The sequence below is a fragment of the Diorhabda carinulata genome, chromosome 6, assembly GCF_026250575.1.
Source record: "Diorhabda carinulata isolate Delta chromosome 6, icDioCari1.1, whole genome shotgun sequence".
Classification (NCBI taxonomy): Eukaryota; Metazoa; Arthropoda; class Insecta; order Coleoptera; family Chrysomelidae; genus Diorhabda; species Diorhabda carinulata.
The window spans coordinates 15,419,898-15,440,829 of NC_079465.1; the positions used below are offsets into that span (position 1 = coordinate 15,419,898).

The window sequence follows — 20,932 nt, forward strand, 5'->3', positions numbered from 1 at the left end:
AGCCTCCACAGATACTTTTAAGGTCTGTTTCAGTGTAGTATAGAGCTGAAACTGAAATTTTTGTTTAGTCTGAAAGCTTTCAAATAGTTCAGAAAATTTAGAATACTTAGTTTTTTTGGAAATTAATTTCCACTATTGGGTTCAAGTTTATCAACCATGAGTGAGTACTTTTTAAGGTTGCAAAGTGATTTGAATTTTGAAAACTCAAGCGACACAGATTGCAAACTTGAGAATCTATCTCATGATTTTATGCATTATGGGACATTATAAGTACTTTTGAAACATGTGGTGTTTGTCAAGTAATTTATTTTTATTGTGAATAAACATATCAGTATTACTGATTTCAAAATAATTACTGAATACACTATCCAGCGGCTACGTATCCCATACATTATTTTAAAGATGTATTTTACAGAATTATATTATCAATACGAAAACAAGTAGCTTGAGAAAATGAGCCAGGATTTTAAATTTTTGAACCTGGAGGCTAATTATAAAATTTTGAGAAGTTTTTTACATTATGGTGGCAACAATCAGTTATGAAGCTTTCACTGTTTTTGGTCGTACAACAATCACCAATTTGGCAAAGTGCCAGTTTACCGTGAACTAGTAGGCAGATGTAACCTATTCTTGCATATATTTCCCATGTATGGTGCATATGAAAGGAATAAATTCGTTATTTCGTAAATCAGCGACTTTAAGGAAACCCGTCGATTTTTATTTTAAAACAGGCTATTCCTAAGAATACCTTTTTATTTATAACGTCATCTATGCGAGTGTGATGACGTCATCACTAAAATTTTTTATTGGAAATGTGGGTGTTGTAATACATTATTTGAAAGGTCTTTTAAATACCTATTCAGCCATATCAATATGTACAATAATTGATTTTTGTATTTGTTTAGAAAATTAATAAAATTTTATTATTACAATAAATATTTAATATGTATTACTCATTACATACAACGAAACCTAAATTAAGAGGAATCAAATCAGGTGACCAAGTATATTTCGGAATGCATACCTATTCATGATGTCATTATCACTATAAACCTTGGTTTTAAACTAGGAGGAGTAAATTGAATTTAAGTTGGCAATTCTGATGACTTCTGATTGGCTAGATGCCAGCCAGTTTCATACGATACTTTTTACACATCTGTGATAACATACTTGTCAATGCCTAACCTAAAAATATTTTGTACTGGTTTTCCGTAAACTTTGTTCATTCGTCATTTCTGGTTATCAGAACTCATTGTATAACTTTTTGATTAAATATGGATGCTACTCCAAGTACCAGCGGTCTTTATTCTCCCATGTCCCATTTTATTTTATTTTGAAACTTGTTTATTGAACATCCCTATTGAAAAATGAAATCCTTATACTTTTCATTTAATATGTTTCTTAGGTTAATAAACAACATTATAGTTTAATATTGCACTTTGTAGTTATTACATTATAAAAGAAATTTTAAATTAACAAACAAAACCAAAGAGTTAAAAATGTTATAGTCAGATAGTTTTGTAAAAACCGAATAAAAATTTCAAAATAATAAAATTGCAGGTTTGGTAAATATTGATATTTCTCTTACTAAAGTATGGGTAGGTAATTATGGAAATAATGGTATTGAGATTGTTTCCACAAAGGTATAACTTTGGCATTAAAAGCATACATATATTTGTTGAATTTTATACATAGCTTGTATTATTAAGAAATAAGGTGAGATTCGCATATATTATCTATAAATATATTTTTATCAGTGCCAAACTTCAAATTATTTTTCAATAAAAAATGTTTGTTAACATAAATGAGGTACAGTCTAATACCACATACATAAAATAAATATTGAAAAAATCTTAATTTAAGAAATTTTAAACCAAACGTGGTTCTCCTGTAATTGCAAAGTTGTCGACTCAAATGCTAGTCCGTTCACCATATAAATATCTGCAAAGTTTCTAGTAGTTTCAACATTGACGAAATCTACATCTGTTTCATCATTGGGCTGCGAATTAAAACGTTTTAATAACTTGATCATTCAAATCCACATCATGTAACTCCCATTTTTGTAACCCCCGGAAACTTCTTTCTCTTATTTTCTACCTCGCCATCACTATTGTTACGCTATGTTATTATTAATCTCTCATATTATAAATAAACGGTAACTACCACTTATTCACATAATTATTTAGCAGGTTATCACATTTATTATTTACAAATAAAAACATAGCCTTTTGACTTTTCACTTATTTCAGTTCCATGATTGTCACCTGGGCCAATGAAAAGCCGTTTTGAAGTTAATATTCAGATTTTGAACACGACGATTTCGGAACACACTCTTAATCAGGGTTGTTCTCTAAATCTAGTAACTTTTAGTGGTGTGATTCAGGTTTTTCAAATTACTCCTAGCTTAAAAACAAGGTATAGCCAGTATACCGTTTTGTATTTCGGAAAATAGGCTTATAAAAGAAGCTCATTATAACCTATAAGTTTGCTTATGTATTTTGGAGTAATGAATATATGTACTTGGTTACAAAAATGAGTGTTCAGTTCAAATTGTTAGATCAGTTTAAATTATTAAATCATTTAGAATTGAATTTTGCTTGCGATTATTCAGAGGATCATCGATTTTTTGTTATAAATGATACAGGAGTATACATTCTTTCTTTTACTGGAAATCTTACACAAGATTCATCGACATTTTCATGCAAAAAGCAACATATAAAAGTTAGTACTTTTACACCATCGCAATGTATTGATATAGATGTAAACAGTTTTCATACAAAATTACTTAGAGAAGATGTATATGATATTGTCATGAAAATTGAATATTCTGCTACTTTGAATAATACTAAACCTGTGGATCCTGTTCCAATTTGTGCTAAGTGGTCTCCTAAGGGGCTAGCAGATGGAACAGAATGCTATTTAGCTGTATTGACAAATCTACACAGCTTAGAAGTTTATATGAAATATTTGAATAATAATGAACAGATTAAATATGCAATCATTTCAAATGTATCTGAATCAATTGTATTAACAGAAAAATTGAAGTGGAGTTGCGCTAATCGCTTACCAATTGCAGTGAAGTTGGCAGAATATAAGAAAAGAATACATGCTGTGACACCTACAGGTATGTTATGAACATATAAATGAATTTTTGGTAACTATGACAAATATAAAGATAACATTAACTAAGATACATTAATCAACATTTTAAAAGCATTTTGGACAGTAGGAAACAATTTATTGTGTTCCTTGAGACTTTTAATTGTAAGATTTGAAAAATACATACTTTTTCAAATCGTTACCTAATCCAATTTCTAAAATTTCAAGAATCCATATTTAGTTGTAAAGAATTGAAATCTAGCAAACAAAAAGAGAGAAATTAAATTTCTTTTTTCTAGTCTTATCAACATCACATGAAGAAAATATGCAATAAGTAAATATATATTGCTAACTGTAATTTTGACCTGAAACTAATTCATAATTGATTGTGTATTGCAATTCAATGTTCACTCACTTTTATATTGAGGGTGTGACAAGTAAATAATCATCTAAAATAAACTAAACTTATACAGCAGTGAATATCTACATAAAGATATTTGAATATTTACTTGCCATTCAATTTACCATCATTAAACATTTATAGGGCAAATAATGACAAACAGAAGCTGATTTTTTTCTGTAAAGTCATTCGTTAAATCCAGTATCCAAAAGCAAGAGAGAAATCGATTGATATATTAACCAGTTCCTATAGAAAAAGAAAAATGATACTACTGATTGTCTAAATCCATGCTATGTAATTTTTCACTAAAAGTATTTATGAATATATTATTTTTTTAAGTAATAGTTTTAAAGGTACAATATACAATATTGGAAACTGGGAGAAATAGTAATATTAAAATGAAATTATTTCTTTTTGTTTATTCTACATATGCTAACATAAAAAGAGTAATTCCTAAAACTTTACCAAACAATATTTTTTTTATTTACTTGTTATGAAATGGAGCAAAACATGAAATAAAAATGCAACTTCACGCTTCGTGCATGTAACACTTGACCACTTGGGTGTTCTCTCAGTACTGCAACTTGCACATCACCTTGATGTTGCTTTAGTGAGCAGGTGTTCACCAACATTTGAGAGCCCTACTGTATTTTCAACATTAACTGCTCTGTTATCTTCTTTTTTTGCCTTGTTTCTCCCAATCACCAACTGAGATTATTGAGATTTTCTACCACTGTAATCACCTATCTGCTGATTTGAAAGCATATTTGAACATAAGATGTGATTTTGGTTTGAACAGTGGTTTGTTGGTTGTTTTATATAAAATAAATGAATTTACTATAGCAGCATCAACAAAATAACGAAAAAGTTTCAGCCACTACCTTGACTTCCTGCTCTATTGTAGATTTTTCGTACTTTGTATGCATTGTACTAACAATTGGTACACATTTTCTGCCCCTATCTTTCCATTTGTCGACTGTTGCTAGTACCGGCACTATCAGATTCTCCACTCTCTAGAGCTTATTAAAATAATTATTATTCCAATGAATGTTTTAACTGTGTCAAAGTCAAATGAAATGTACTTTTTTATGTTGTGCATAGCGATTGGACTCTTTCACTATTAATTTTACAAAATAATCACCAAAGACATTGGAAAAAATATTTATTGACGACTGGTCTGTTGGCCTTTTAGGACCATGTGATCTTGAGAAGATGAAGGCTTCAAAGCTGTGTTCCATTTACAGACTTGTTGACCAAGGATAATCAGGATCATTAGTCAGTAAAGGCTCTGACTGAACAAAATTTGAAAGAGGGGGCTCATCCTTGTCAGAAAATTCGTAATCTGCTTTGGTATGAGGTCTCTTTCTTTCTACTTGATAGTTGGGATCTGCTACAGAATCGTCGCTGTCAAAATTAACGCTAGTTGCTTCATTAAGACTTCTCTTTTTGCACATAGGCGTTCTCTTATCTAACAAATTGGCCGCAGAAATATCATCCTCTGCTTCTGATTCGCCTCTTATGTCAGAGTCCATAGTTTGTTCATCGGTTATACCGTCTATGAAAGTAAATAATTTATCTGGAGGAAAACCCACCAACTCTTGTAAATCTAAGGCCGCCATCAAGTTGAAATTCTGAAAAGATATGATTTGTATATCATACCTCAGTGTTTCCTGCAATTTATCAAAATAACAATTCGTGAATATTTGTCTACAAAAATATTTAGCTCAAAAATAAATCTCAAAATTGATGCTAAGGAAAACCATTTCCTGTCATAAGATCTCAATATATCAGAAACATACAGAAAATAGACTTTTATAATTTATAAGTTGGTTAGTAAGTGGAAAATAGTTGTTTTATATAAACGCGATTGATTATTGGAACTCTATTTTTAGTGGGTATTATGAAAAATAAATATGATGATGATCCTAAAAAATCAAAACGTTGTTAATAAAATTCACATGATTCTAGGACGTTACTAAGTTGGCTTGCATTATCCGTTATTTTGTTATTTGTTATAGTTTTCAAGATGTTCATACACTTTGAAACACACAATTCTCTTTTACGCCACAACCGCAAATCTGTTTTTCCTTTTAACATTTTCTATACAAAAACCAAAACAGAACAAGTCGCTTCTACCATGTTTATTATATTTGTCTATAAAGATCATAAATTTAACAAATTTTTAGAATTTATAGCACACTAATATTATTTTGATTTTTAGGTAATGCTAAAAGAATCTAATTATTTTCCTAACCGTAAAGTGTACCGCATAAATTAATTGATTTATGTAATCTATGCATTTTCAGGTACTTACCTTATTTTTTTTTTCAAAAAAACCACCAACTGTAAACATAAAAACCACTAAATTGGGGAGAGCAAGAAACACTGGGTGCTTTCTAGAACATCACTAGAAAGCTCTATCAAGGTAGCAACGTCAAATTAGCAAAACTCAATAAAAAAATATGCAAAATTTGTAGCTTTTTTGTTGCTATTTAGTTTGCTGAAATCGCGATTTTGTTGCAATTGCAAGCTAGCATAAAATTTTGATAAATCTATGAATATCGAGTCAACTAGTGAACCAAAATTTGTTGCTAATTTGTTGCTGCAAGTAAGTACTACCGAAAATTAGAAAAAAAAAACCGGACGAATTTTTTATACTAGCAGTATTTTTTTGACACATGCTAGCTTGAACTCGACTTGTTGGAAAATGTAGAGAAGATTTAGTTCCTACATTGAACAATCTGAACCGATCTGTCACTTATTCGAAGGCGTGTGGCGTAACGGACGGTCGATCGACGTGGACTTCTTAACGCTGCTTGTCAAACACGTTCGATATTTTCAAGGATTCGAAACGTTCTGGCACTACAACCTCTTTTTCTAGACGTCGATCCAGTTTGCTCGAGGTTGTTTACCCACATTTTAATTGCATGGTCTGACGGCAGAGGTTGGTTAGGCGGTATGTTAAAATGCCGTTTAAAATCCCGACGCGCTTGCACTAAACTCTCGCTATTTTAATAATAATAAGTCTTAATTGCATAAACGCGAGGTTCACCCGTCCAACGCTCCATTGTAGACTAAATGGCAAACCACTTGGGTCCCGGCAGGATGTGACTGTCTTCCCTACCACATCACCGCGCGCTGCACGCCTCACCTCAAATCTTCACGTTTCATTGCCGAACCTTTAGCTGGTCGAAAAATCGACCATTATCCCGCATACAACAAAAGTAAGCGAGTTTATGACAGCATAACTGAGCCTTCGTCTCTGAAATAGAAAAGTAGTGTCACAGTTTTTTGAAAAAATACGCCTACAATTTTTATTTGGCTGACCTACGAGTCTCACAAAAAATTTTCAGTTTTATTTATCAGTAAAGTCTATGTGTATGAGTAACTGGGTTATCGAGGTGTATATTCTTGAGTGGATATCTGCACAGCTAATGAATGATGTCATAGCCAATGTGAATTTAATGTATCTTTCATGATATGATAGACGTAAACTCGAGTAACTTGAGTTACAACTGTATACCCCTATTAAGTACTGATTGTGAAAGAGATGCAAGTATGTTAAGACAGTTTACACCTGGAGAAAAAAGGCAACACTATCATAGAAACAAAAGGGTGGTGCTTTTGAAGAAGTTGGGAAAAGAAAACGCTCAGAAGAAGACAGAAGCATCAATAAGAGAATAATTAAGAGGAAGAAAGTAGACAAGGACGTGACCATTTTAGAGTCAATATCTTCTTTCCAATATGCGACCAATTGTTGAGCGAGTTCAGAAGATGCAAATATTCTTATGATGCAGTTACCGCATACATTTCTAGGCAAATTAGATACAATATCTGAATCGGAAGTGAGAGCTAACGCCATAAGACTCCAATAATTATACCCATTTGCACTATAATTGGAACAATTCTTGACGTGTAAAAACAAAATGAGTTTAAGGCAATTTAACCTATTTATTAAAGAAAGAGATTGAAAGGAAGCATTTCCATGCATAGAAATAGCATTACGCATTTTTTTGTGCACATTTGTGCATCACTAAAAATGTGAATGTTTGATAAATGGTGTTAATTTTTGTATGGTTTTGTTTGTTTATTAGACGATTTTTTCCTTGATTTATGGGGAGACAAACCTAATCGGTCTAGGGCATCAAATTTCAAAATATGCCACTGTATGAGTCCAGAAGGTAACAGTTATAGGAGGTATTGCTACTACTTTTCTTGTTTACATGTTTTATGGTGTTTCTGTTTTGTTTTACAAATTATTATTCTTAACACTAAGGATTTTTTATATTTTTGTATCTAAGGTTTAATAAATAGTTTTCTTATAATAAAATGAGTTTTTATCATCTTCTAATAGTTATGAAATTACGACATTTAAAATTTTATTTGCGGCACAATAAAATTGTTAGAGGTAAAATTTCGTAACTGTTCCCCCTCAAATTAGTTGGGAGAAATCATATGGTAATATTCACTACTATTTAGTTAGAATAATATGTCAAGGAATATTAGAAGTTGATGACCTCTAATTTTATCATTTGAAAACCGTGAACAACAATAAAAACGAAAATTTAACATTAAAACTGCTCCCCTGTAAAGTTTACAAAATGTCACTTACGAGAGTTTACCTCTGACGTACTAATATATAAAGTTATTTGTCCTTACAGAACTAACAAAATTTTGATATAAGTTCTAATAAAAAAACCTTCAACTTCTCCTTTGGCTGCAATCTCTATGGACTTGTACTTTATTTACTGTAAACCTTTAACTAACTTCATTTAATTTATGTCGCTTATTAAAATAATAATGGAATAATAGGATAGTACCTAGGATATTTTTATGTTTCTAAATCGTCTTAATTTTAGGTCTCTTTTGTTTTAAAATTAGTTTTTTTTTTATAATTTTTGAAAGACAGATAAAAAATTGACTATATATATATATATATATATATATATATATATATATATATATATATATACATATATATATATGGTTGATGATATATAATATTACTTATTTTTATCTCAAATTAAATACATATCCCAACTCCACTCAAATAGTGTCATAAGTCAAAAAATAAATTTGGAAATCTAATTCATTATACCATTGGTGCTAGAAAACTAAAAACTTCATCACAAATGATGTCATATAAATTCACTATTGTGATAACCTTATAAATTTTTGAGTTATCATTCGAAAGGGGAAATTCGAAGTTAGAATTAATTTCAAACACAACAGACCTTGAAAATCTATTTTATTCCCATACTTAATAACGTTAGGTATTTGCCGTGGTTTTTATTATTTATTAGCTATACCATTTAGTCAGTTATAATTATCTACTACTTTTTAGCATTTACATGGAGTCATCTTATTACGTTTGATGAAACTAATGCATCTATCATATTTACTGGACATATTAATGGTGATATTACAGCTTGGAGATTATGTGCTGCACATTTTTGTGAGAACATGCAGTCCAATGCTCATTTTTTAGGAAGATATAATTCTCAATTAGAAAGAATTACAAATATGCAATGGCATCAAAGTAGTAGTAATGGTAAGTGTAATTAAATCTCATAAAGGGGCATCCATTAATTACGTGAGCCATTTTCCGATCAGTTTAGACTCCCACCTTCCCTTAGGTGAGATTTAATAAGATTTGCCTGGATCCCCCCTTCCCTCACATAAGATATAGTCGCTAAAAATACTTTAAACTAAATTTTTTCTTATTATTCGAAAAAAAAAAAAATAAACCGTTCAGTTATTCTGTAGTTAATTTATTAAAATTAAATGAAATTCAAAGTGAAAAGATAAAACAAAAATTGCTTGCAATTCCTTGCAAGATCAAAATATTGTATAGATGAATATTGTACGTCGCTTGATATTATACAAGTCTCTTTCCAATGGATTATGGCTGCCATTAACAAAAATTCAATTAGTATCTAATAGCAAACAAATTCCTAACCTCATTTTATATTTTGAAAATGAGAATTACAAAATAAGTGAGTAAAGGCCGCTTGACATGATGCAAGAAAACGTGCAATGCAATGCAAGACGCAATATTTCTTGGTCAAAAGCATGCGCAAACAAGTTTATAATCTGCTAATATTACGTCTTATTTTCCTTAGGAGTTTTTCAAATGTTTCTTAATCCATTCTCAACTAATTTTTCTATGTTTTCACGTCTAATTCTCTAGCTAATCTGTCCATCGGACTCCAAAAGCAAGTCAGAGACAGATATAATTATTGCTAGTGATGTACTGGCCACTTTTTTCTTGTTTACTTTAATTAGCTTTGTTATTTTCAATTTTAAACTGCCCATAAAATATTAAATAAAGTTTGAAGTTAGGAAATTGTTTACTTTTAGAATTTTGATTTGTGGCAACCATGATGCAATGGGAAGAGATCTGCATAATGTCAAACAACATGCAATATTCGTCTATGTAATATTTTGATCTTTCAAGGAATTGCATGCAATTTCTTGCACGTCGTCTTGCATCATGTCAAGCGGCTTTAACGTGAATAAGTGGTCAGTGAATCGCTGTAATAATTATATTTGCTGCTGTCTTACTTTTGGAACCTGATGGGCCTGATGGGTTGTTTGTTAAGCATAAAGTATCTAGACTTTTCACTAGAATTGTAGCTTGTACGCAATAAAAATGACACCAAACCGATAATGTTGCAAGTACGAGATCTTGCATGAAACATAACTTCATCTGCGCATGCTTTTGAGCAAGATATATTGCGTCTTGCAGTGCATTGCACGTTGTCTTGCATCATGTCAAGCGGCCTTAATGTAATCAATTAAAACTTTTTTATCATTGAACTTTAATTTTGTTTCCTTCCACACACAATTCACTTTTTGCGGGCACGTTATTTTTTGCCTTGTCGGCATGCCGCGTAACGTATGCATCATAAATATTCTGATATAATCTCATTAAAGACACAAAAAAATGACATGCAAATTTTGGTTTTCTTAACGAAAAATTAGTTTTTAAAAAATATATTTATTCAAGCAATTACAAGTTTATTGTTAGAGATATGAACAGAGAATGAATTATATTAAATGTAATTACAAGAAAGTAAGATTTATCTACATATGTTGTTAAGTAACAATTTCTCAGAAAGTATAATGTTTCTGCTGCGCTTTTAAGTTTCCTCGATAAGCGGCGTATGTAACTCCTCCCTCCTTATGTCTCGAAAAGTATGGATTTACTTTTCGATTTTTGGGCCCTTTCCAGGTTTTCTTGACTTTTTTCTTTTGTGTGTTATCTGCATACTAAAATTTTTGATTTGAATTTGAACAAGACACATGCTATTAAAATAATGAATATTATCGCTAAAAGGCTTTCGATTGTTGTTGTATGACTCTGTGTATTGGAAATTTCTTGGATCGGCTTCAATTTTCTTGACAATTCGTTGATTTGGAAAAGATCATCGAGATTGAGATTTGTTATGTTATATTTTTCGTAGTGTTTTGAAGTTGATAATTTGTTTTTCTACGACCGTGCGTTTTAACCCACTTTCCCGCACGCATTTTAGTTCTGAAAGTGTCACTTTCCCGCACTAGTGCGGGAAAGTGACATTCTTCAAAGGAGAAACAAATATCAAAACTGGTTTGATATCAGTTGCTATGACAACCCAAGCGTGTAATTGTTACTAAAACGTCAAAGTTGTTCAAAACGTCTTGGATGTGACCGAATAAGAACAATCTTCTTTTAAATTAAACCACATTAAACCGAATCCGATACAATAATATTAATGGATTCATCCGACGAATAACTTCCCCAAGCCGTTTTGAAGGCTGCAAATGAAGCTAATTCCGAGCTGTTACCTGCCAAATCCAGACTAAAGTATGAGAAGCAATACGACCATTTTGTTACATGATGTAAGGAGAAAGGGGCCAAAACTTATAAGGAAGAGGTATTTCTGGCGTATTTTTCAGACCTAAGTAAGGTTTTGAAATCTAATACATTATGGTCCCGCTATTCGATGGTAAAAAGTTTCTCTGTACTACAAATGACTTAAAACCGTTGCCGTCACCGTCATCGTCATCTTTATGCGACCTGCAACCGATGCCATCTTCACCGACGTCATCTACCTTCCAGTTGAAACCAAATAACTCCACTGGGCCGGCAATTCTTACAAGTCTACAGAATACAACAAATTGTGTTTTCAATATTAATATTTATAATAATTAATAGTTTTTAGTTAAAATTTTGTATATTATTATGTTTGTTGGAATAAAATAATTTTTGAAAAAGGGGTTGGTATACTTTTATGTATATTCGGTCGTAGAAAAAATAATGTTCCTAACTCATGCGTAAAGTGTCTTTCCCGCACTTGACCGCTTGCCCGAACTCCGCTCTGCGTCGTTCGGGACAACTGCAGTCGCGTGCGGGAAAGTATCACTTTGCGCACTTGTTAGGAAAATAACTATTGTTTCTAATTTAGACAGGACAAATGGTTTACCGTAACTGATTTCGTCGTCATTGATGTATCGTTGATTATTGATCCATAGTTCACAATTTTTTTGGGATTTTGACAACTGATGGTTCTTCTATTTCGAGGTATTGATCGGATTGACATTTTGAAAGTATTTTTTCTTGTTGAATCGGTATTATCAGGACTTTTTTTGCTGTAACTTGTTGAATGATTGTTTCTTCGATATTGACTTCTATCTGTTTTTCTGAATATAGTTTTCCTAAATGTTGAATTATGTCCAGTATCTCGAACTAGAAATTATAGACGTATGTACAGAATTAAGTTTCGAAAATAAAACTGCATTCTCAATATTATCTATAAACGTTATTGTTGACTGACAGTCTGAATTAATCTGATACAACATACTTTGAAATGTTAGATAACTTTCTAGTGTTTCAATTCTGTTATATACAGAGGCTGAGAATAGTTGTAAACCATTATTAAAATTTGCTTGATTTTTATTTAAAATAGTAATTGACTTATTTTAATGATCAATGAGTTTCTTATAGAGAGAAATTTGAAGGTTAGTTCCATGGATAATGTTCTTTTGATTTTGTTGTAATAAAGTAATTGCGTTATCGTATTTTATCTCGTCATCTGAATCGAGGTTTCCAAATAGCCATTTGTTTATTTTACCAACGCCATTTAGTAAGCCTCTTCGATTTCTGATATGAGGATTCAAATATTCGAATTTTTTCTGTACAATGTTGATCAAATACTCGGTTCTTATTAACATGTTTTGTACTAAAGCGTGATAGGATATAGTGTTTGTAGTGGTTACAGTTGTAATACTATTTTTTATGTAATTGAAATGCGTAACTAGACTATCTATTTGCTTAATAAGTTGGCTTAAATCTAAATAATGTAAAAACGTATGTTTATTATACACTAATCTAGCGTTTCCTAATTGGATAGGAAGAAGGAAGTTTTGAATTTTCGTAACCTGTATGTCTTCTGCACTACAGGTCGCTTGAAATACGCGAAGAATCACGTAAAGCATCAGGATTCGCGTGCTCGTCGACATCCTTTAACAACTTCTTGGTTTTCGAACAATACTTTTATGATACGTACCTTAATCGGTTTTAAGCAGAATACCTTTATCTTTGATTATTTTAGTTTGTTTAAATTTAGGGAGTTTCTTATTTCTTAATTTAGTTTTTACGTAGGCGATTTTTTGTTTTGAATAGTCTAAAGGTTCGGACCTTTTCCTATTTAATTTCTCTATAACCTTTTGTTTAGTTTGTTCGTTTTGTTGTTTAATTTTTTCGTATAAGCGTTTAGTGGTTTCTTTGTGATTTTGAACGTATTGAGATATAACTAAATGATCATTCAGGTCAAACGGGTCAGGATTGTATATATGTCCTTTTATAATTTCGAAAGGCGTGAATTTTGTTACGGTATGAACTGAATTGTTATAACTAAGAATCGCGTGTTTCATTATTTGATCCGGTGTAAAATTTTTATTATCTTCCTGTATACATCGATAATGTTCTAAAATACTTTAATGAAATCGTTCAACTGGCGAATTGGAATTGCTATTTTTCGCTGTGGTATGATGCAATTCTATATGGTGAAGTTTGCAAAAGTCTTCTAAATCGAAATTCTTAAATTCAGAATCACTATCTGTTGTTATTTTTTGAGGTAGTCCATGGTGAGTTATGAAATTTAGTAAAGAGTCTACTGTGGAAAATCCTGTAACACTTACTATGGGGTAAGCTTGTCCGTAACGTGAAAAAGAATCAATTACTATTAAATAGATTTTATTTGCAATTTTAAAAACATCCATATGTACATGCTCCAACGGCTTAGACGCTGTGGGTGTTAGGCTAAATTTGACTACAGGGGGATTCCTATTGTATTTATTTTTCAAGCTTGTATCACAATTATTGATAAAATTTTCTACATCTTCGATCATTTTCGGCCAGTACTATCTACAACTAAGAGATGTTTTAACTTCGTTTATGCCCCTATGACCTGATTTATATATATGATGATATTTAATTTTTTCTAATTGCTCTTCTTTTGTTTGAATATCTGTTACTGATTTGGTACACATTGTAAATTTAAATGCAGAATTCTTAAACATATTTTGTGCAGTTACAATAAATATTCTTGATAAGGGTTCGTTCTGGAAATAAAGTGCATAATTTTTTCTGGGGTCAATATATTCTTTAATGAAGGTTATTATATTATTTTCGATGTCAATTACCTGTAATGTAACGTATAGACGAATATTTTCTCTCTTCTAACCTTAAAGGTATTTATTTGACAATTAGTAAGATATATTTGATTTTTATACATATTTAATGGTTTTTCGCTAATTGGAATTGATAGAATAGGATTTTCAACAGATGTATGTACTGTTTCAATGTCTTCATTATTATTAGGATTCGGTTCTTCCGTTATAGGTAATATTGGTAAATTATTGCTTACGAGATTTCCTATATTTGAATCGTTTTGGTTAGATTTATCTAAATCTAATATATTTGTAAGATCTAAATTATCTAAATTCGGGAGAGTACTGGAATTAATTCTTTCAAATTCTTCATTCATTATTTCATCGATGTCACTTAAATTGACATCCATTGATGCAGTTTCAAATGCATTTATATCGGGATATCGAGATAATGTATCAGCTGCTTTGTTACTTTTATCTTTCAAATATTTTATATCGTACTCAAATTCCTCAAGTTTAAGGCGCCAGCGTACAAGACGTGAATTGGGCTCTTTTAATGACATGAGCCATTGCAATGGTTTATGATCTGAAAAAATTGTGAATTTTTGACCAAATAAATACGGTCGAAAATATTTACACGACCAGACTATCGAAAGTAACTCTTTCTCGATTTTAGAATAATTTATTTCTGCGGAATTAAGTGTTCTACTAGCATAACAAATAGGATGATTATTTTGAGATAGAATAGCACCTATGGCATATTTAGAAGCGTCAGTAGTTAATTCGAAAGGTTTACTGAAATCGGGATACGCAAGAACTGGTTCTGAAATTAAAATGTTTTTACAAGTATTGAAGCAATTAATAAATTCTTCTGTGTATTTAATTATGTGATCCTTTAGACATATCGTCATCGGTTTCGTAATTTGAGTAAAATTTTTTATAAACTTCCTATAGTAACCTACTAGTCCTAAAAAGGATTTGATATCTTTAGCGGTTTTTGGGATAGGGAAATTTTGAATCGCTTTGATTTTATTCGGATTAGGTTTTATCCCTTGAGAAGTTACAACGTGACCTAGATACTCTACTTCCTTGTGAAGAAACTCGCACTTGTCTATTTGTATCTTAAGCTCTGCGTGGCGTAGTTTTGAAAATACTAATTTCAGATTTTGTATATGCTCATGAAGGCTACTACTGAATATGATAATGTTATTCATGTATACCATGCATATTTTGTTTTGGATGTCTTTAAGGACTTCATTTACAGCTCTTTGAAATGTAGAAGGGGTAGGGTACTCATAATCCATTCCATCTACGTTGAAAGCTGTTTTTTCTATAGAACATTCGCTCATTTGTATTTGATGGAAGCCGCTTGCCAAATCGAGGGTAGTAAAATACTGGGCTCGACCTAATTTATCCAATATATCGGATATATTGGGAAGCGGGTACCTGTCATCAATTATCTTTTCATTAATTTCCCGGTAATCAACTACCAGTCTCCATTTTTGGGTATTTGATGCGCCCATTTTCTTTTTAACAATCCATATCGGGGAACTCCAAGGGGAACAGGACGGTCTAATTATGTTTTTATCTAACATCTCTTGAATTTGTCTCCTAATTTCCTCTCTGTGGAAGTAGGGATATCTGTAAGATTTAGTGTGAACCGGTACCTCGTCTTTGGTTCTTATAATATGTTTAACATTTGAAGTGAAAGTCAGTTGGTCCCCTGGTTTTAAAAATAAATCAGAATATTCTTTACATAACGAAATATTTTTTTGTTTTTCTTCTTTATTGTAATATTGTCATTAGGTTTTATAAAATTATTTTCATCAAAATCGTTAGCAAAGCTTTCAAATTTAAAGAGTTCATATTGTGAATATTTAAATGGAGTAACTTGAATTGGTTTTCGTAATGTTATCGTTATCGAATTATTTGTGTGATTTTGAATTTCTATTGGTGCGAAACCGTTTCTCGCTGTAGATAAAATTTGTGGAATTATTATATTTTCTATTTTTCGATCGTCTACAATAATATCCCTATTATCTATATTTACGGGTAATTTCAATACCGAGAATTCCATCAAAATAATTGTGAAAATCTTATAGTATAAAATCGATTTGATAGTTTTTGTTTTTTAGTTCAGGAAATGCAGGAGTAAGCGCTCGATACCTAACGTTTTTAGTTCCAAGACTAGTAGATATAGTAGTATCAGAATGATAAATTGTATCTGGAAAGTATTTTTCGGCAATAGGTCTTATTATTGATTTAGAGCTACCAGTATCGATTAGCAATTTAATTTTTGGATTTGCAATTTCTATATTTGGTAGCGGATTAACTGAAGCAAAGTTTCTGTTAAACGCAAGCTATTGATTGTTATTGTTTTTATTACATGCATGTTTGGAAGTTCATTTGGCAGTATATCAAGTAAAAAATCGATTCTCCTGAATTAAAGATATTCAATGCGATATATAGCTGGTTTGTTAGGAAGATATCATTCCAGTAGCATAGTGCACTAATCAAATTAATGACAGTTTTTTGGAACAAACTGCACTAAGAAATAGGTTAGACGACGTTTACATGAAGCACGGTTAAGCAACAGAAGACCAGACAAAAAACCCTTGCTTACCCGAGAACACACAGTTCAGAGATCAAATTTTGCAAATCTACAACAATGATTGAAAACAGGTTCTGTTCTCCGATGAAATTAGAGTTAGCCTTGAAGCTCCAGATGGACGTGAGCGTTTGCCAGCTCTAACATCTCTCCTAAAGTGCCTTTTGGTGGTAGCTCTAAAATGTTTTGGGGAGGAATTTGCTTCGATGTTCGTACGGAATTGGTCTCTATACCCACGAGGTCTATGATTGCCTGATATTACTTAGACAACATTATTATCGATTATGTAATGCTTGCTCCGCTTGTTGGGCCTAATTTTTTATTCATGCAGGACAACGCTCGTCCCCACGTGGTTACTTACGAGGATATATTGGAAAATTCTTAGCCTACTATAGAATCAAACAAAATTTCAATGTCAAAATATTTTATTACTCAACATATTCTCTTAATTGGATACATTTATTACAGCGAACCTGCAACGTCTCTAGACCTTTAAAAAAAAGTTTCTTCTTGCTCTGCAAACCAGAACTCCATAGCTTTTACTACCTCCTCATTGGAAGAAAATTTACGACCTTTTAAACTTTTTTTCAGTTGAGGAAGAGATGATAGTCGGATGGAGCCAAATCTGGTAATTCAAACCCTAAATCACGAATTTTTTTCATGACAACATGAGATTTGTGTGCGTTATCCTGCAAAAACAAAACAACTTTGGATAGCTTTCCACGTCTTTTCTCTTTAAATTTTTCCTGTAGAGGGGTCAGTAATGTCGAATAGTAATCTCCAGTTATTGTTCTACATTTATCCAAAAAATCAATAATGATTACTCCATGGCAATCCCAAAAAACTGGAGCAAGAACTTTTCCAGCAAATTTTTGGACACGAAACTTCTTAGGTCTTGGAGAAGCAGAGTGTCGCCATTGCATCGATTGTTGCTTTGTTTCTGGATCGTAAAAATGTACCCAAGTCTCATCCATACTAACAATTCGGTTTAAGAAGTTTACATTGACACTTCTAATAAGTTATTGTACGTTGCTATGGTAACGCAATATTTTGATTATGCATGGAATTGGTCTAGGCTAACTAGATATCAATACATCCTGGTACATGATATCAATATTCCTTTATTAGAGTGGCCACCTAACAGACCGGATATGAATCCTATAAACATCTATGAGGCGATCTCAACATGAGGATTAAAGTCATAGTCCCCCTGTTTCTAATCACAACCAACCCATAGCTCAAGCTATTGTCGAAACTTTGATATTAAGCATGCCGCGATGCATGAATGCAGTGATAAGAAGTATAGAAGGGCCTAAACGTTATTAGGATAGACCCATATCCATTTTTTCTCTTTTACTATTTTTTCTTCAATTTGGAGGATTGATATTTATGCATTTCCAGCAAAAACAAACTTTTATGGGAAAAATAAGGTAAATTAAGGTTATGTTAAGGTCATTTATCTCACCTAAGGAAATTCTCGGATAGTGTCTTCCTCAAAAATTACGTGAAACTATACAGAAAAATTTATCATAAGATAATAAAATCCGCCAAAGATTTTTATTATAATAGGAGACTCGCCAGTTCTCGTTCTAAAGAAACATGGTCCATTGTGAATGATCTAAGAAATAAGGCTTCTTCATCGAGCATAATATTTACTTCACCTGATAACCTTAATAATTACTTTGTGAATGTAGTCAAAAATTTATCAAATTCTTTAACTCCTTCTCATGATCCGGTTTCATATCTCCCTGATGCTAATGCTAACACAGATTCTTCTATATGGCCGTAGTTTTAGCAGAGATTCGCAGTACAATTAATGACATCAAAAATAAATACTCGTCTGGAACTGATAGACTGACATCAAAAATGCTTTCGAGTCTGCCCAATGGCCCATCAAATCATCTTACCACTTTAATTAACGTTTATTTCAAAATGGCACTTTTTCCAATTTCCTTAAGACGGCTATAATTATACCTCTGCATAAAGGAGGAGATAAAAATCAAGCATCGAATTATCGCCCAATTGCACTCCTTCCCACGTTATCTAAGATCATAGAAAGATTGGTCAAAAAAGAGGCTTTTAACATTTCTGTTTAAATATAAAATACTTACTACCTATCAATTTGGGTTTTTAACTAACAAATGCACAAATGAATCTATATTCTCTTCCTTAATAATGTGTACTCCTAAATAATGTCTTTTCTAGCTTAAACGACATCGCCTATCTAGACATCAATGATAAAATATGTCTTTTTGCAGACGATACTAGTTTCTCTTGGAGCAATCCTGATCTCACGGCACTTCATAGGACCATACCTAGTGACCTATTCACACTTAAATCATGGTACCATTCTAATCTTCTATGTCTCAACGCTTCTAAAACTAAAGTTTTGTCATATAAAAATACATTGATGCATTTTTTTATTGACGTCGTGAAATTGTATGTGAAATTGAATCTGTGAAATTTTTAGGGTTTTTTGTGGACAATTCCTTGAAATGGGGGTTACATAATTATAGTCGCCCGATCTAAAAAATTATGTTCCTCTTGTTTTGTGCTGAGAGCAGTTTCTAAAGATCTGAATTTAACAGTTTATTATACCTTATTGAGTCGCATCTCAGATATGCCCTTCCCTTCTGGGGTATGTGTGGTGTGACTCAATTTGAGCTAATTTTCAAACTACAAAAGAGAGGTGTTAGATATTTATTCAGACTAAGCAGCAGGGCTCACTGCAGGGACTTCTTCAAAAGATTAAAATTCTAACCCTTCCTTCCTCATTCATCTTTGAATCCGTTTGCCTAATTCGTAAGCATGCTTCTCCAATTTCAGAAAGATCGTTGCACTGCTATCCACTTAGGAACGCGGAGCACGATCTTTACCTGTCTTATCCACGTTCAGAATTAGTTAAGGACTCAATATTTTACAATGCAGAAAAAATGCACAATCACTTGCCAATTGAAATCAAATCGATATCATCTTTTCTCGTATTCCGCAATAATTTGAGAGTATATTTACTGGGAAGTGCCTTCTATTCTGTAAAGGACTTCTAATCTGATAATAATATTTAATTCCGGGCATGGACTTATATACTAATTATTACCTAATATTATTATCTATATTTGTTACTCATTGTGGTTTTCTTCTGTAAATTGAAATTTTATTTTATTTGTATCTTTATTTAGTTATTTTTATGTTTGTTTTTCAGTTTTTATAAGCTTTTGTCTACAGATTGTAACAATTTTTTGACAACAAAGCATTTCTCTCTCTCTCTCTCTCTTTCTCTCTCTCATATTCGACTAATTTGTAGGTGTTCATTATTACTTCAATGTAACTAAGTTTTATTTTGTGTTTATATTGTGAATAGTTAAATTAATTGAAGTGGTGCGTTATATTTGTCCAGAAGTTTAGTTATCAGGACTGAGTATACAATAATTTGTTTGAAGTTATACACAGATTTCTAGCATGAATATTTTTTTACGTAATATACTGAACTTTTGCGAAAGAATGTTAATAGAGGAAACTTATAATGAATGACATTATAATAGGCTATATAATTTTATTACAGAAAATTGGAGATATAAACTTTGTAAACATGTGTTTTGTATATATTTCTCCGTTATTGTACATATTTTAAATTCAAAGACCCAAAAAATGAAAAGAAATTATTCAATTATTTCTAAGTTCACCTAATTACAATTCACAAATTGACCAAAAATGCGATCTAAGTATTTTTTATAACCCAAAAAAAATTCATAAACTTTAGACGCATCATCCTCTTTGAAATCGAAGCCCCAGAAGTTTTTCATATTTTCTTAAAATTTTCCTAAGGATACTTGATAAGAAACCTATCAACAGAAAACTTTAATCAATTTCCCAAATTTTCTTCAACTATTTCAAAAAAATCATAATAAGGAACATATTAAGAGAAAATTGTGATGTAAATATTTTTTATAACGCCAAAAAAAATTCATAATGTTTAGGTTTGTGCGCAACTAGCATCGTTCGTTTTGAAATCGAAGCTCCAAAATTTTTTCAAATTTTCGTCAACTATTTCAAAAAAATCACAATAAGGGGCATATTAAGAGAAAATTGTGATGTAAATATTTTTTATAACGCCAAAAAAAATTCATAAACTTGACGTTTAAGCGCTGATGCGTATCGTTCGTTTTGAAGTT

At 31.6% G+C, this 20,932-nt stretch overlaps 1 protein-coding gene across 1 annotated transcript in view; it reads left to right on the top strand.

The window, feature by feature from the left end:
• Window positions 1–2,420: 2,420 nt before the first annotated feature.
• LOC130895405 (uncharacterized) overlaps window positions 2,421–20,932 on the top strand; it is a 36,047-nt gene continuing 17,535 nt past the window's right edge. Inside the window, exons 1-2 of the mRNA XM_057802654.1 lie at window positions 2,421–3,124; window positions 8,844–9,050. Coding sequence (XP_057658637.1) covers window positions 2,515–3,124; window positions 8,844–9,050 — 817 coding nt within the window. The 5' untranslated portion in view covers window positions 2,421–2,514. The remainder of the gene's footprint in view (window positions 3,125–8,843; window positions 9,051–20,932) is intronic.